The 17,519-nt window shown below is 38.7% G+C and overlaps 1 protein-coding gene across 4 annotated transcripts in view; it reads left to right on the plus strand.

The window, feature by feature from the left end:
- The window catches only part of TENT4A (terminal nucleotidyltransferase 4A), a 59,839-nt gene that overhangs the window by 14,043 nt on the left and 28,277 nt on the right, over nt 1-17,519 (plus strand). For all 4 annotated transcript variants that reach the window (XM_072034950.1, XM_072034949.1, XM_072034951.1 and 1 more), the window contains exons 2-8: nt 254-377; nt 1,784-1,830; nt 2,710-2,830; nt 4,293-4,400; nt 5,221-5,349; nt 6,427-6,640; nt 12,877-13,003. In XM_072034950.1, the coding sequence (XP_071891051.1) occupies nt 254-377; nt 1,784-1,830; nt 2,710-2,830; nt 4,293-4,400; nt 5,221-5,349; nt 6,427-6,640; nt 12,877-13,003 (870 nt within the window). The remainder of the gene's footprint in view (nt 1-253; nt 378-1,783; nt 1,831-2,709; nt 2,831-4,292; nt 4,401-5,220; nt 5,350-6,426; nt 6,641-12,876; nt 13,004-17,519) is intronic.

Consider the following 17,519-nt stretch of genomic DNA (forward strand, 5'->3'; position numbering starts at 1 on the left):
ATTACTGTGAGGTGCTGCCATGGAAATAAAGTATGAATACATCTTGAGGCCCTTGCCTCTCTGCTGATCCTAGACCCCAAACTGTCTGGCTTTGCCACCCAAAATCTAACTTCTGTGGTGCTCACCTCTCTGTTGAAAGCACTGCTGGTTTTGGTTAAGTGATATTAAATAAAACCTATGGCCTTATTCAGGGTGCGTGAAATTATTGTAATAGTTAAATCATCATAATAATTGATGTTACTTTCTCTTTTAGACTACATGAAGAAATAATTGACTTCTATGACTTCATGTCCCCTCGTCCAGAAGAAGCAGCTATGAGAAGAGAAGTGGTGAAAAGAATAGAAACGGTCATCAAAGATCTCTGGCCTACAGCTGATGTGAGTGTAAATCAAGTACTGTTTTGCTTCTCCAGTAGATTGTAGAGCTCAATTCATGAAGCTATCTTGTTTTTGAGAAGTGAACAGATAAGTTTTAAGGTGATTGACTTGAATTAAATATCACAACTTTTCAGAATTTTATTTTAAAAAGCGGAGGAAACTCAAAACCTAGATAGATATGAGGCTAGCGAAGGCTACTGATAGCTCTTACCTAAGAAATGAAAAAAATTATAATTGAATATCAAAATGAGCCTATGTATCCACTTCTACAATGGATCCTGACCACGTGGATATTTGTAAATACAAATACTTCATAAAAGAACATTTTCAAAACCAAACTTCATTTTTTTTTGCATACTTCGCAAATTTGACGTTTTTGAATTACCTTAGTTCAGCTTTAGTGGGAAGATTGCGCTTTACTTTTTGAAGCATCTTCTAACCAAATTTGTTTTGTTTTCAAACCATTTATTATCCAAAGAGCAAACTTCCTCCAAACAAAAAAACATCCAAAAAGAACTTAATGCAAACTCTATCTCTGTTACTCTGCTCGTATCCCCTTACCCTTCTAATTACAGATAGCAGGGTTGTTATTAAAAAGCATAAATTTCAGACCGTTGTGATTTCATAGCCTTTAATGACCAGAACTGAAGGTTATGGGCACAATGTTGAGCTAAATACACTGTAAAGCCCATCTTCATCTTCACCTACAATTTTTCTTAGCAATAAGATTTTTCTCGACCATGGGAATGGTAATAGTCAGTGAAATGGCCTAGCCTTTTTATGGGTCGCTTCAAAGAAGTAAACTTGCGAATTATGCTGTAAATGAGAGAGAAGAAAATCTCAGTTTTCTAGGGTGGACGTATAGTGAAAGTATCTGATCTGGACTGTGAATGTCTCTTCAGCGTAATCTCTTGGTGCATGCCTCTCTCCCCTGAACATCTAGTACAATTTCAGTCATCCCTACAGTAAAATCTGGAGTACTTGTGTGTCTTATGAATTGAATATTTAGTTGCACTTGTTAAACATAAGAATTGGAAAAAGAAATCCTTTAAACAAACAAAAAATTAGTAAAGTAGCCCTATGAGGAAAGAGGGCAGAGGAAGGAAATCTATAGCAGTTTATACTTCCGTAGAATGAAATAAATAGATACAAGGACTTTTAAAAAATGTATGCTGTCTGGCTTTCAGGCTTGGTAGTCATTTCGTGTTGTAAAAATACAATTTCCCATAAAGTTGAACCTTTAAGAGAAGGTATATTTGTACAAGCTTAACAGTATACAGCAAAGTCTGTATACTGACATGTAAGCCCAGTAACTTCTTTTACTGGGCTGTATCTTTAACAGGTCCAGAAAAATCTTGACAAATCTTAAAAGTGAGCATTCATAAGTGATTTCATTTTTTTTTCAGGTCCAGATATTTGGCAGCTTTAGTACAGGGCTTTATCTTCCAACTAGGTAAGTAATGATTTACTTTTAGATAGAGCTTGTCTTTCAGTTTAATGGTAAAACTGAAAGGGGAGTTTAGACTGGAACTTGTAAACCTATCAAACTTCCAGCAAAGTTCTTAGTGTCCTGTGTGACCAAGGGAAGAGCTATTTGACTTTGATATACCAAATATTAATCAAATCTGTGCCAGCACTAGGTACTTGTCAATGCTTTGGTGAAGCACTGTTTCTTCCTTTGGGCTGTGTTTTCAAGATGGCAAGTACTAAACTTGCCAGTTTTACTCTATGTAAGATTTGTGTTTTGTTAAAAAAAAATCTGTGTGTCACAGTTACTGTGCAAAATTGGTGTGGTCATCATAGCAGGGTTTTCCCAACTCTTGTTGTGTCTTAATTCAGTGTTTTATGTCACTTAAAGTTCGATAGATACTCTGATGGTTACAAAGTCAGCGGGAAACCTGTGTAGCTGTGTCTTAAAGACTATCATCTTTACCTTTTCAATAAGCACTGGGAATTTCTGGGGAAAAACAATTACTGATTTAAAAAACGAAACAAACTTATTTGTACTATTAACAAACCTACCAACATGGATAGGTGAGGGACAGGACTGGGCTGTGGCAGTCAGAATGGGGGAGCAAGGAAGAAAAAAGGGAGGAGTCATCTAAAGAACTCATCAGAGGACTGGAAGTAAGGAACCAGAATACTGAATTTGGGTCCTAAAGCAGCCTAGCCTGTCTCTAACATTGATAAAGCAAGCTTCTTTGAAACCTGGATTGCTAAAAGTTGCAAAATGTTTATCTGAGAGGGCTTGTGACATTTAGAATGGCAATTTTCTTTATGGACTACCTCATCTAAGACTCAGTGGATTTCATGCTGTGTTCTTTTTGTCTAGTGATATTGATTTAGTTGTTTTTGGGAAATGGGAACGCCCCCCTTTACAGCTGCTGGAGCAAGCACTAAGAAAACACAACGTGGCTGAGCCATATTCCATTAAAGTACTTGATAAAGCTACGGTAAGTAACAATCACTGGAATACTGAACAGAAAAATGTTTAGACTACTTAATATGATATGACATGATAAATGAATATTATTTAAATTAATTCATGAAGCAATTGATGTCTTAAGCACAATGATGTTATCTTGTTTTACTTTGTCTGGGCAAGATTTTAGTAGAACGTGCATGTTTTTAGCAATAGCATAGAGAAGTTTTGACACAGAGAACCTTAATTGTACACTGCATTTGTTGGAAGGCCATTTTTATGCTCATTGTCAATACAGAATGATTTCCTATTGTCAAGGAGAGTCAGTATTTGCAAAATATAAGACAGTTTAACTATATCATGTTTTTCCACTGAATTTCAAGTGGACTTGTGTTAGACAGGGACTGGTAGCTGGAGTTGTTGCGTTGCTTGATATGTAGTATTTCTTGCATCTGTCTTGTAAGTACAATGGATCAAACATTGAATGTGCTGAAAACTTCACGTAAGAATTTTGCATTACCAAACCAGGGTTGTTTTCTCCAGGAGACTAAGCAGAATATTGCAGACTTCTCTTAGTAGGTTGTTACCTTCTGTGTTTTCTGAAAATAGTGACTTTTAGGACCAGAAGATTCCTACAGCTTCTGCTGGAATAGCAATACATAGCAGGAGTTTTGGTAATCTTTGGTTTACGTGAGAGTGGGATTTTCAGTATTAGTACCAGGTAGCAAAGGAGAAAGGCAATATGTATACTAATTTTACCAGCCTCTTCTTTTATTCCCTTTGCTGTTAGTAGAAAATGATGCTGTAATTCAGCTTTTTTTTTTTTTGCTTTCCATTTCAGATGAAAAATACATGCAAGAAGCTCAATTCAGAATAAATGTATGAGCTGAAGTTTAGGTTATGATTGTGAGATAACATGCTTGTAATACCATTTTTTTTTGGATAATGTCTTCAAGGTGGTGGTGTGAGACTGAACTGCATATTCTGTAGTTCTGTAATGATTTATTGCTGCCAGGAGAGGAAGTACTGCTATTCCTGCTTTGCTTTTATCCATTCTGGCTTTCATTTGACTCTGCAGTGAACCAGTTCAGCTTGATAAAGCCAACAGGCAGCTCTTTATTTTTTCTGCTAGGCTAAGTCTTCTGTTGGTTTAGCAAGCTGAATGGTGCACTGCTGGGTCAGATGAATGCGGTTCTTACAACACTGATATTGCAGCTATGGAGGCAGATAGCTAACAGCTATGGGAATGTACATGAGTGGTTGTAAGTTAATGTGATTGTACATGCCAATATTTTAATCACCTCACTAAAAATCTAAAAATCGTTCACTTGTCAGCCAAGTTAGGATTGTTATCCTTTCTCAAAAACACCTTTTCTTGTCTCCCTAGTCATTCATTTGGACTGATAGTATGCATGTGTGTGAAGTAGCTGGGGAGGAGGAGCACTGCTGTTGTGTCTTTGGGGTCTCAGAAAATCTTGTTTTAACCTTTTCAGGTACCAATAATAAAACTTACTGACCAGGAGACAGAAGTGAAAGTTGACATCAGTTTTAATGTAGAAACTGGTGTGAAGGCAGCTCGATTTATCAAGGAATACATGAAGGTATCAACAATACAATGAATGTTATACTACTTACCAAGGATACGCTAGATGCTTAGCTAACCTTTTTTGGTATGGCTTAAGACTTTTGAAAACTTACTGTTGAAGACTATTTTAATAATACTAATTAAACATGAATGTTTTAATTGATTTTCTGCTGGTATCTGTTCAGTGTTGCCTTACTTGGTAGAAAGATACTAAGATTTTTTAAAAGCTTGAGCTTTGTGAACTAGAAACTGTAAACACTGAAGCTGAATGTGGTTACATAGTTTACTAATGGTGGAATGCTAGGTGTTTGTTCATAAACGTGTGTATTGAAAGCATTTGCACAACTGTATTTCCATCTGGAGATGGGTACTAAACTGTGCTTCTAAAGCAAGGTTGTCCAAGTTTTACTTACATTGAATTTTAATAGTGCTTGCTTGTGGATGTTGCCGTATTAAGCAATGTCTAAGAACAATTCTGCACCTAAGTACTTTAAACCAAGTTTACTTTTATGTTCTGCAGTAAAAGCAGTGTGTAGATGAAATGCACTGACTGAATGACACTTGCTTTCAATGAAGATGTAACAGTCTGCCTGTTGGGGAGGAGATGAGGGAATTAAATTTGTGTAGGCTACTTGATCAAGTATGAGTTTCACCATTTGTCTCAGTTTCTAGAATAAAAAAAGCCTGTTTTTTTTTTTTCTTTCTTCCTGAGGAAATGTTTTATAGCATGCTACTGAACAACATTTTTGCATTAGATTAATCTTATGATGAGATTGTTTAGTATTTTGATTTGGAATTTTGACATTATCTTTGATAAGAATTATTTTTCTTTGCAGAAATACTCGTTGCTGCCTTATTTGATTTTAGTATTAAAACAGTTCCTACTTCAGAGGGACTTGAATGAAGTTTTTACTGGTGGAATTAGCTCTTACAGCCTAATTTTAATGGCAATTAGTTTCCTGCAGGTAAGTCGGTTTCTTATTTGCTTATGTTCTTTAAAATATTTCTGTTTCTGTCACTAGGCCCTGTTATGGAAAATACTGTTTCTTTACAATGCCATAGCAATGCACAGCCTTATTTTGCTATGATTCTAGGTGTTTGATCATTGACAGCTCCTATAGACTACCTCTCAAACGTAAGATCTGTTCACTGTGTGAACTGAGACAGCAGCAGGAGACTTGTTAACAGCATAGAGGTGGTGCATTGTTTTCTATAACAGGTCATGTCATGAGGGTTACGGTGCTTTCCCATGTCTATTCCAGTCCTAACACTGAATGATATTACTGATGCTAAATCTGGTAGGACACAGTTTGTCTGTTACTTCCTTAGGCTACTGCTACTGAGTGTGGATAGTAGCTGATTTTGATGCTTGTTAAAATTAAGAAATTAAATGGTCGATTTCTAATTATGTTCATTAGTTAAGCTTTAACATGCTTAAAACGGGCAAGTATTTGAGGTAATTACTCATGAGATCATTAATGAGCTGTTACTACTTCCAATCAATTTTTGTTACAGTAAGCTTTGTGGGAGTATGAAGTACAATGTTAATGTCTCAACACCTCTGATAATGGAAAAACCTGTGTATCACTGCTGCTAGTGATTAAATGAAATACAACTACAGATTATATACAACATATAATATGAAGACTGAGAAAAGAACCCCGGTTCAGTTGGGGTAGATGTTTCTTATGCTTCTGAAAGCATTAAGCCTGGTGGATTTTTCTTTTAAAAAAAAAAAAAAAAATCAGCTATTACTCTGTTACTAAGCCTTAATGTGGCATGTAGTGCTTTATTGCTTTTGGCTTAGAAACAAGAATTTACTAATCCATAAAAAGTTGGAGGAGGTAAGAAAGAATTTTTTGGCCTCTATATGCTGCTGAAGTGCTGCCCCCTTTTGGTTACATGAAAGTAGTGTAAGTACATGACTTAATTCAGACTGGGGTAAAGAGATTATACTTGGATGTTTAAATGAGAGCTTTTTGTTGTACTGCTATGGTCTGACAAGCATACATTTTTAATAATTAGTAACTGTTCTATCACAGCTGCATCCAAGAATCGATGCCAGAAGAGCTGATGAAAACCTTGGAATGCTTCTGATAGAATTCTTTGAACTCTACGGAAGGAATTTTAACTACTTGAAAACTGGTATTAGAATAAAAAATGGAGGTGCCTATATTGCCAAAGAAGAAATCATGAAAGTCATGACTAATGGATACAGACCATCCATGCTATGTATTGAAGATCCTCTGCTGCCTGGTAAGACTGCACTTCTTGCTCTGTTCTGGAGCTCTGGCTCAACTCGTACTCTCAAACTTATTTTAGAGTTCCTAAAGTCTGTTAAATGTGTTAAATCTGCTTGGAGAAAAGACTTCCTGCTGGTGAGGTACAGCTGTGGAGGTGAGCCAAGGGATAAGGAACTGAATTTTGTAAAGATTGCTAGCCTGAGTAAGCTGGATTGCACACAAACAGTGCAGATAAATAATGCATAGGAGATTCAGAAATGTGTTGGGCTTATAATAAGGTTCTCTAGCAGTGCTGAGGGGTAATGAAGGAAAGAGGTCCAGGAAATCCTGGAAGGGGAGTTGTTGGAAGGAACAATTCCCCATTCTTTGCTACAAAAGAATGAGAAAGGAAGGTGTAGCTTTTCCTGCTGCAGTCTATGGTACTATGCTACAGATATATTGTACCACATGGAAATGAAATGCAGTAGATGAAGTACCTACCCTGCAGGGCAGTACACTGGAGACCGCACAGAAACACGGGCACATGGCCATAAATGTGTAGCCAGGGAATGGCTGGAGTATTATGTTGGTGTGGAGAGTCTGGTTTGCAAAACTGGCTTTTGCATTGCACAGGGACCTTCAGAGAAAGTCAGGTTTGGTTGCATGTACATTTGAAAGTAATTTAAAATACTTTTTTCCTGAAGTTTTGCTTTTGATTCAGGAATGTTCAGAGTAATAAAGATTAATTTTGGTTAAGTTCCTGTAAATTGCCAACTAGTAGTGCTCAGTTTGCATTCTACTGAGACTAGCCTAAGTGGCTGGAATTTCAGAATGGCTTTTTAACAAAATCAAGTTCTGGTTAATTTGGACTTCAGCTTTAGCATTTTTGGGATGTAATTGGCACTCAAACTCCAGACTGTCACATTTAGTGGGTAGACTGTTTATGTATAGCACTTTTAAAGCAAATACCATGGATCAGGAGCTGAAGCTTGGCTCCTTCCTAAATACTTGTGTACTGAATATTCATGCTTCTCTAGAACAGGCTGTGTGCTAAGATACTCGTGTTTCTAGCTATGTCTGATGGGTATGTAGCTTTGATTTTGTGTCCATCATGACTCTTGCACTTGGCCAGGCATAAGTGTGATATTGGGAGAATATCTGTATCACACTGAGTTGTCATGCAGTAGCTGTGCACTTGCCTGAAAATCAGTTTTGATGGCAGCATGACTATGTTGCTTTAGAACCAAAACCCTTACCTGGACTTCCAGTTCTGTCCTGTCTTACTGGCTGAAGACTAAAGGAAGAGAACTGTGATTTGTAAGGAAGATACATAGTTGTGTGCTCTCAAAGAGCTGGTAAGAACTACGTTTTAGCTGAGATAATGTTGCTTTTCTAGGAGAAAGTGTTTTGGCAAGGCAGATTGAAGTGGATGACTTGAAATAAATGTTCCCTTTGGGACACAGTGGTCAGATATTTTTTGGTAGCTACCATAGAGCTGCAGAACTTGCCTGATGGAACTAGGAGGAAAGCTTTACAGAATGTGTAGGGGTGGCACTTCGAATCGGATCTCATGAATACAGCCCCTTTTGATTTAGGTGTATTTACCTATTCTTAGAGTGTCTCAAAGTACCTATTGAGTGTAAGGTAATGTAGATAACATCTAGATTTTATTTTAGTCTTGTAACTGCTTGTTTCAGTACAAAACCCTTTCCCAAGGGTTCAGGTCCTTGCTCAGCTGACAGGTCATCACCTTTGCTTGGTTAGTTTGTGCTCAGATCTGCTCAGTGGCTAACTCTGTGATGTTTGTTGTTGCCACTGAAAAGGAGAAAGGAACAAATATCTTGAGAAAGGGAGGACATAGCTGTTCCTTAATCTAGGTTAACATAAGCTGCTGTGGAGTTTTCCCCAAAATCTGTTTATACGCTTCATGCACTAGTTCTTAATCTTTTTGGGGAGTCCTTTTGCAGCTTGATTGTAGCTTTCTGTAAAGTTCTGGTTAAGCTCTACAAGAAGACCTTGCAAGGTGACTTCTTAATCCAGAAGTCAGACAAAATACAGGGATGCAAAAAACCCTTTCAATTTATTTAGATTATCTAAACAGTTTAAAAGGCCCTCTTATGGGTGTAGGCATAAGTTGTGCAGTAGGGTGGTGAAAGGTAGCATAGCTGTAGGGAGCGACGGGATAAAGTTCAATGAGATTAATTCATTTAAGTCTGCGGAATTGTTTTTCATTTAGCGTAAACTGATGTCTGGCTAACAGATAAAAGATGTCATAGTTTGGTTCTTCCTGCTTAGGAAATCCTGTTCTAAATCTAGAAGGAACAGACATCAGTTCTGGTTGTAGTGGGTTTAACTCAGAAAAGATTCTCCTGGGTGCTACAGAGTTTTCTTTGAGAGCCTCAAGACTTTATTGGGCGCTAGAGGATTATAATTTCTTTGATTTGAGATCAAAGAGACACCAAGAAAGACATTGAGAGTCAACGCTTGAAGTGGGAAGTCTGTTGAAACTTGGATTTGAGATGCCAGAATTATCTATCCTGTGATGCAATTTAGCGATAGTTTCTATCTGATCTTCTTAAATACCTCAAGGCTCTTCATCTCGAGTTAGGAGTGTCTTAGGGCAGGGCAATGAGATGAAAATATCTCCCTCTTCTCCAAGGAAAGGAGTTTGTGTAAACATCTTTTAACTGCTACTGTTACAGTTTCTGGAAACAGTCATCCTTTGTGTTAAAAGTAAAAGCATCCTTTTAGGAGAATTGCAGAGTCAGGCACTCAGGAAGTCTGCTCATGGGCACATGTTGGAGCAGAGTAGGTGCTATCATCCTAGAAGAGGCTCGTATGTATGTAATTGATCCACCCATATCCTGTCCTGGAATACAGGACTCTGGTTGTAGCTCAAATCTTTCATCTGTGGTTTTAAAACAATCTTTGAATTTATTCAGCAAGTTATTAGAGAAGCTTATTAGTTTGTGATTTTATCTGAAGGGAACGTCAAGGTTCTTCAGTCCCATTTTTGATGCTCATGACAGAAGTGATTTTGATCTTGGTTCAGATTGGCAGCAACAAGTGTAGCTGTCATTGTCTGACTATGAGCTTCCTCTCTGCTGTTCTCTTCAAGAGAAGGCTGGTTACTTTACTAGTGCCTATAGCAAAGTTCTAAAGGTTAATTTTTATATGGTTTTCTTGAAGGGACTGTTTACAGGACTGATTATGCTTCATGTTGCTTGCTTCTGCATTTTGATAGGCCACAAACGCAGGAAGTAACTGGCTTTGGGATAGCAACAACAGTTGGGATTCTTTTCTAGCCTTAGTGAGTGTCCAAAGACATTAATCACAGCTTTTCAGTATCTGTTATTTGTCATTAGAACCTGTGAATATGTGCGTGTGTGTATAAAGTGCATACATTTATTAAAAAAAAAATAAATGCAAATACCTTGAGGCTAGCAGCTGAAACAACCTCTTCATGAATGTTGCAAAAAGGTGTACAGTAGGCAAGAGCTTAACACAAACAAATTTGCTTCAGTCCTAGCTCATGGTCTTACCTTTGATTTTCCAGACTATGTCCTTAAAACTGTTTCAGGTAATGGAAGGCTACTTGATAGTGATAATACTGATAGCTACTGATGGAAGTCTCAGACCTGCTCCTTCAGGGATGAAGCCGTGCTTCACACAAAAAAAAATAAGGATTGAGTTATATGTGGAATTATACACCATTGATATCCTCTGATGTTTATATCAGAGTTGAAGGCTGGCTTTTTAAGAGTGAAAGCATTTGAGTATGTGCTTTAATTGTTCGGTCTAGATTGTGTTGAAAGGCTGCCTAGGTATGTAAAGGTGATGTGTTAATGAGAACAATCTCACAAAGAAAACCTATTCCCTAAAGAATCTTCTTCTTTTATTTTATTTTTTAGAGTTCAGAACTGCTACATGCATGATCTTCCGGCTTCTCTAATATGTTACTCTCTGGATTGAGTAGGGTCACCTTCTATGCAGGCTTGACTGGTACTGTTCATAGTAGCTTGCGTAGCTTTGGCTTCCATATCTGCTTTTCAGCTGCAGTGCAAGTCAGAAGTCCTATGGACTATAACTGAATAAAACTTCTTATTCAGACTTCTTAATGAACTAATTACAGGCGGAGAATGAGGCAATCCAAGAACCTGTGCATGCTTTGGCATGAGCTATCCTGCCTTTACTCACATCTGCTTCAATCAAGATTCATACACAGTTTGGTGGTTTAAACTAAACTGCCTGAGTTTGCTGTAAGTGGATGAGGAATGGTTTCTGATTTCTTTTGCTGGCATAAGAGCAGAAGCAATAATAAGTAGCAGTAGTGTCTTCATTTTAGTGTAGCTCCTTTAATGATGCACATCAAATGTAGTTGCCTTAGCACTATGTTAGACTACACTAATGCAATTTGACAGTACATTCTCAATTCCTGTTATGTAAATTGAGTGGTAGGTGCAATTGCGTGTGTTTAGCCACTTGTAAATATTGTTTCTGTTTATTGCTTTTCAACTTAGTTCTATTTTGTATGCACCTTTTGTGTGTGGAAGTGGAAGGTGGTATTGTTGCAGGACAGTTCTTTCCCTGGAAAACTTGTACTGAATTCATCTGTTTTTTCTAGTTGTATTAACACGTTCATATTTTGGTTTCTTGACCACTGAACTTCCCTTGTCTCTATTTAGCTGTCTTTAGACAAAATCCTTTGGGAAGTCTCTGATGCCTACTTTGCAGTGAAACACTGAACTACAGCGTAGTTTTTCAGAGATTCACTTTCCAAGGCCTACATTGGCTTCTGTTTCTACTTTAGGATAGAGTCCAGTTGTAAATATGCCATTTAAAGAGACTTCTCTAATTTTGAGTCTAGCAGCTGCTGGATACTGTGACAGGACATTCAGAGTGAGATACTCAGTTACTTCAGTAAACATGAAGTCTCTTCTTGATCAACTTCTACTTAACAATATATGTTATCGAAGAAACTCTGTCTTCCCCAAATGCTTTTATATTCCACATCTATTTTCATTGATTACCCTTTCCGATTTAAGTGGCGTCATTGTTGGAGAATCTTGAAGGGCTAATATGTGTTGTCAAGTAGTAAAGCCAAGGCTGCTTTTCACCCTGGGTGGCAGATGTTGGCATATTTATCTATAATGGCTTGCTGGACAAAATATTTCAGTGAGCGAAGGGTTCCTCTAATGTCAAATTCAGCCTCCAAAGGATAGACTCAATCCTTTACCTATCAATTTTAAAAGAGGATTTTTCATTATAACTTGTTTGTGGACCCTGATTTGATTTGCAAGCTTAAAATAACTACTTTTAGCGGTTCATCCATTTCCAGTGTTCTCACAGCATTTCAAGTATCATTCTGAAGGAGGGAACCTTTTACTGTAAGCAGCTTTCTACCCACTCAAGATCTAATCTGTGTTTTGCACATGCAATTTGGAGGAAGTTGTTTTTAAGTGTTCCTTAAATTGAGTGGTGACAGTGAAGCTTTGGTGTCTGGTGCCAAATATATCTACAAAAAAAAATCCCACATGATTTCTTGCTAGTACTGGTAAGATCTTTCTAGGCATCAAACAGAAAACTGATGCTTGTGCAATGTCACTGATAAAGCAGCTTTAGCATCATCATAACTTCTGCAGTTCTTCTCAAGTAGTGGTGGAGGTTTGGAAGGAATTCTGCTATAAAAGTCACCCCTGTTTAAAGAGGGGCAGTCAAAAAGTACCACTAACTTGATCAAAAACAATACTGTACAAAATTCTGGAAATCCTGGATGATAAAGATTTTGAGAAACTGGTTTATCCTGTGGAGATGAGCAATCTGTATTTTATTCAGCTGTAGCTTTGGAAAGCTTAAGTAGGGTTGGTATAAATATACCTGGCCGTATGAAGATAAGGTGGTTGCACAAGTGGAATTCTAAGCTGAATTTGGTCTGCAAACACTCTACTGGTAAGTGAGACATGCTTTGACCTTGGTATGTTCCCTGTTAGAGATCAGCTTAAAGCTTTTTTTATAGTTACCTTTTCTGTCTTTCAGGCTCTGGTACATTTTACAAATGCTGTATTGAATGCATGATGTTGAGCATCATTCTTAAGGCTAGTTTCCCTTATTGAGATTGGCACAACTTAGTTGTTCCTGACATGAATAGAAGGGGATGACCAGTTTAAATAGAGTTAAGTTGTATTGTTAAGGCTTCTGAGCTCTAAGTGCTAATAACTTTCGGTTACTGATATTTATTAAAATGATCTGATCACTGTTACATTATTTCAGGAAACGACGTTGGCAGAAGCTCTTACGGTGCCATGCAAGTGAAACAAGTTTTTGATTATGCCTACATTGTTCTTAGCCATGCAGTATCACCACTTGCAAGATCATATCCAAATAGAGATTCTGAGAGGTAATTAGTTCACTTTTTGAATATTGTTTGTTTGTGTAATTATTTAGGAATTGTTTGGGTCTAATCAATAAAAGGTATATTGCTATTTAATATTTAACTGCAGCTGTATTGACGTCTGCCCAGAAATTTAGGCTGGCCCAGTGCTATGAGTTAAATACCTTCATGTGCAGCCCTGAAATAAAGACAGCATGACAAAACAGGATGATTCTAGCGTGCGGTTCTCCTGGTGTGAAGGGGACCCAAAGGATAATTGGTCTTTCTACAAACACTCTGCCTAAAATATTTCAAAGGAAGGGCTGCTGGTTTTAACGTTTGGTATGATTTCTCTGTTTGTCCTATGGCGGAGAAATGGGTGTGAACCAAGTTTTATATATAAAACTAGGCAAGACTAGAAACTTATCTTATTCTTTAATACGTGCTCCCATAAATTGTTCTAAAAGGCTTGACATGTAGTAAGCTGTTAGAATCAATTCAGTTTGGCCATAACGTTAGAACTGCCATTAAAAGAATACTTCTAGATATGCCATTTTTAGCACAGTTTCATGTCTTAGAAACACTGTACAGCTTATTGTGTTCTCAGCTCTCAAGCTTTCACCTTTGCTAACTTTGTGTTTTTTTTTTTTTGATGAAGGAGAGGGAGAAAGAAAACAAATAGAACATGTTTGACATGCCTTTTCATTCATGTATCTGCTCTACCATGTGATATTTAATCCTAACCTTCTGTACAAATAGTTATGTAAGTATAGGTAGAACAACCTAGGGATATCTGAAGTTTTGCTTGTCTTGGGCCCTAGTCTTCATTAACTTCTCTATGGTTCTTCAAAGGATGTGGTCGTTCTCTTATGCGGTGCCTGTATTTATATTAGATATCAGAAAGTATGTTTGTAAGTGCATTTAATGCAAGTCTCAGATGTCATCAACATGTATACTTCCTGTATTTAGAGAAATGTTTGAATTCTGTCACAGTTTCAGACTTGAGAAGTCTCAGCAGCTGTGTTTCAGCAGGTGCTGTACATCTGACCTGTTTTTCTGCTAGTTTGGGCTGTCTGTGCTTGTGATACCTGTCTCAGAGCTTGTCACATGCATGACTTGCTATTTTATCAGAAGGAATGGTGCCATAAGAGGAGACGCTCTCAATGAAGTCCTGGTTTCAAGTAGTTTCCCTAGCACCGGGACCTGTAGGTGGATGATGTGCTGTTCAGTACCAAGCTTGCTGTAGAAACTCAACAGCACTCCATGTTCAGTTTCAGTTTTTAGTTAAACTGAATGTGTCTGGGCAACCCAGGTGTTTTTCAGATCCTTCTTCTACCTGTTAGGCAGAGTTGTCCAGGCTTGGTATAAAGACTTTTTCCAGTGGCCTGACCTAAAGCCCTAGCCCTGCAGGAGCCCTTTATTATGATCTATTTTCTCCTTTTTCTAGGCTTGTTAGTGGCAGGTTAAACTAAGCAGGGGAATTTCTTTAAGAGAAGTGATAGCTATGTGACATTTTACTAAAAGAATCAATAAATACTAAATGAACACTTGAAAGGGTAGGAACTTGCAGGATACTAAATGCAAAGGCTGACTTTTTCAGTGCTGTCATAATTGGGGCTATCTTTCCCTTAATCGTGAAGAACTGTTCTTGGACTGCCTGGTGGGTTTCAATTCATATCAACTCTTTCCAGGGAAAACTTCTATGTACATCTCGTGTATGCAGTCCTGTTTTGGAGATGGTCATCTCAGTAGCTTTCAAATGTTTCATAGTGATCATTACTGCCCTTTTTCAGGGTCAGTCCAACTCAAAGGAGCACAGGCCTAAGGTAATTTAGGGCTTTTTAGTCAACTGCTGCTTCTATTATTCTCTATTTCAAAAAAGAAAAAAAAAAGTCAGACTTTACATCCTTCAGCATAGGTCTTATTCTTGTCTGTTCTATACTAACATAACCCTCAGAACAGTGAATTCAAATTACTCTCTGTTGTCCTACTCATGCTTCCAAATACAATATTTGAAGTGTCCTGGGAGATGAAAGCTATCATTTGTCTGACCTTCTCATTGTGTTTTGGTTCTACACTGAATGGAAACACTAATCAGCTGAGTCCTGAAGGTAGTGATTCAAAGCCACAGGAATTACCTTAACGTCTTTTTGTCCCTAATCATCCTCACACATTATTTTACTAGAATGCCTCAGGGAGAGGTCAGTGGATCAGAAGATTTTTAGACAGAACATTTTTAGACCAATCTGATTCCCATAATCTTGTAAGGAGAGGTTTTCCTAGTAGGAAATAGGCTAGACAAGGTATAACACAGACACACACACACATGGACTATATCCTGTTATGAACTCAATTTCTTCCTTCTCAATCTACATATTCCTGACTTTTGCCTCGAGTTAGATACCTTCTGACTGCAGGATCACTGTAAGTCAGATGAACCCTGGTCTGAATGAAAGCAAATACATCAGCATTTCTATCATCTCAAGAAGCTGATCCAGTTTGCATTGTGGCTACTTGATGGGCAGATCAGAAGCAAGAGAAGCAGGAGGAATTTGGGATAAGATGGAAGAGTGATATTCTGTTTGATAGCCATAAATTATGCTGGAAATAAATATCTGGATGTGACATGAATTCATCCTTGCAGTAATAACGTGTCTGTAGATCAGATACTGGCTTACATACTAGCTTGTCATATGGTTGAGGTATAAATGTGTGCTCAGACTGCATCTCTAAACAGCAGCATAGCCATATGCCTCCATATTTGGGAGCAGATGTCACGTGAAATGAGGAATCACTGAATGGTTTGGGTTGGAAGGGGCCTTAAAGATCACCCAGTTCCACACCCCTGCCATGGGCAGGGACACCTCCCACCAGAGCAGGTTGCCCAAAGCCCCATCCAGCCTGGCCTTGAACACCTCCAGGGATGGGGCATCCACAGCTTCTCTGGGCAGCCTGTGCCAAGGCCTCACAACCCTTATGGGAAAAATTTTTTCCTAATATCTAGTTTAACCTAATACCTAATTTAAATCTACCCTTTTCTAGTTTAAAACCAATATTCTTTGTCTTAAGAGTCCTTCCCCAGTTTTCTTGTAGGCCCCCTTTAGGTCCTAGCAGGCTGCTGCAAGGTCTCCCCACAGCCTTCTCTTCTCCAGGCCGAACAACTCCAACTCCCTCAGCCCCTCTTCATAGGAGGGGTGCTCCATCCCACTGATCATCTTTGTGGCCCTGCTTTGGACTTTTTCTAATAGGTCCATGTCCTTCTTTTGCTGGGGGCCACGGAGCTGAATGCAATAGTCAAAGTTGAGTTTCATGAGAGCACAGCAAAATCACTTCCCTCAGCTTGCTGGCTGTGTTTCTATTGACATAGCTCAGGATGCAATTGGCTTTCTGGGTTAGAAGCCACATTACTAGCTCTTGTTGAGCTTGTTGTCAACCAGTACCCCCCAGGTCCTTCTCCTTGGGGCTGCTCTTAATCCATTTTCTTTCCATCCTTTATTTTTGCTTGGTGTTCACCTGGCTCAAGAACAGAACCTTGTGCTTGACCTTGTTGAACCTCATGAGGTTTGCGCGGGTCCACCTCAAACTTGTTAAGGTCCCTCTGGATGGCATTCCTTTCCTCCAGCATGTCAACCACACCACACAATTTGGTGTCACTGTCAAACATGATGAGGATCCAACTGTCTGTGTTGCTGACAAAGATGTTAAACAGTGCAGCTCTCAATACTGACCCCTGAGGAACACCACTCATTACTGATCTCTACATGGACATTGAGCTGTTAACTGTGACTTTGGGTGTGACCATTCAGCCAATTCCTTACCCACTGAGTGATCCATCTACCAAACCCATGTCTCTTCAATTTAGAGATGAAGATATCATGTGGGACAGTGTTAAATGCAAGTCCAGGTAGATGTCAGCTGCTCTTCCCCTATCCACTAATGCTATCACCTCGTCATAGAAGTCCACCAAATCAGACAAGCACAATCTGCCCTTAGAGAAGCCATGTTGGCTGTCACCAATCACCTCCTTATTTTCTGTGCACCTTAGCATAGTTTCCAGGAGGATCTGCTACATGATCTTGCTGCGCACAGATGTAAGACTGACTGGCCTATATTTCCCAGGGTCTTCTTTGTTTCCTTTTTTTAAAAAACGAGGGCTGTGTTTCTCCTTTTTGAGTCAGTAGATTCTTCACCAGATTGCCACAACTTCTCACCTGTGATGGATAGTGGCTTAGCAACTTCATCTGCCAGTTCCCTCTGGACCCATGAATGTATCTCATGAGGTCCCATGGACTTGTGCACCTTTAGGTTCCTTAGGTGGTTTTGAACCTGGTCTCTTCCTACACAGGGTGGTCCTTCATCCTCCCAGTCCCTAACTTTGCCTTCTGGGGCCTGAAGCCCCAGCTAGAGCTAGAGCTTTTGCTGGTGAAGACTGAGGCAAACAAATCATTGAGTACCTCAGCCTTCTACATATCCTAGGTAACAAGGTCTCCTCTTTCCTTCTGGAGAGGGCCCACAATTTCCCTCATCTTCCTTGTATTGCTGA

Source organism: Anas platyrhynchos, chromosome 2 (genome assembly GCF_047663525.1).
Source record: "Anas platyrhynchos isolate ZD024472 breed Pekin duck chromosome 2, IASCAAS_PekinDuck_T2T, whole genome shotgun sequence".
In the NCBI taxonomy this organism is placed as follows: domain Eukaryota; kingdom Metazoa; phylum Chordata; class Aves; order Anseriformes; family Anatidae; genus Anas; species Anas platyrhynchos.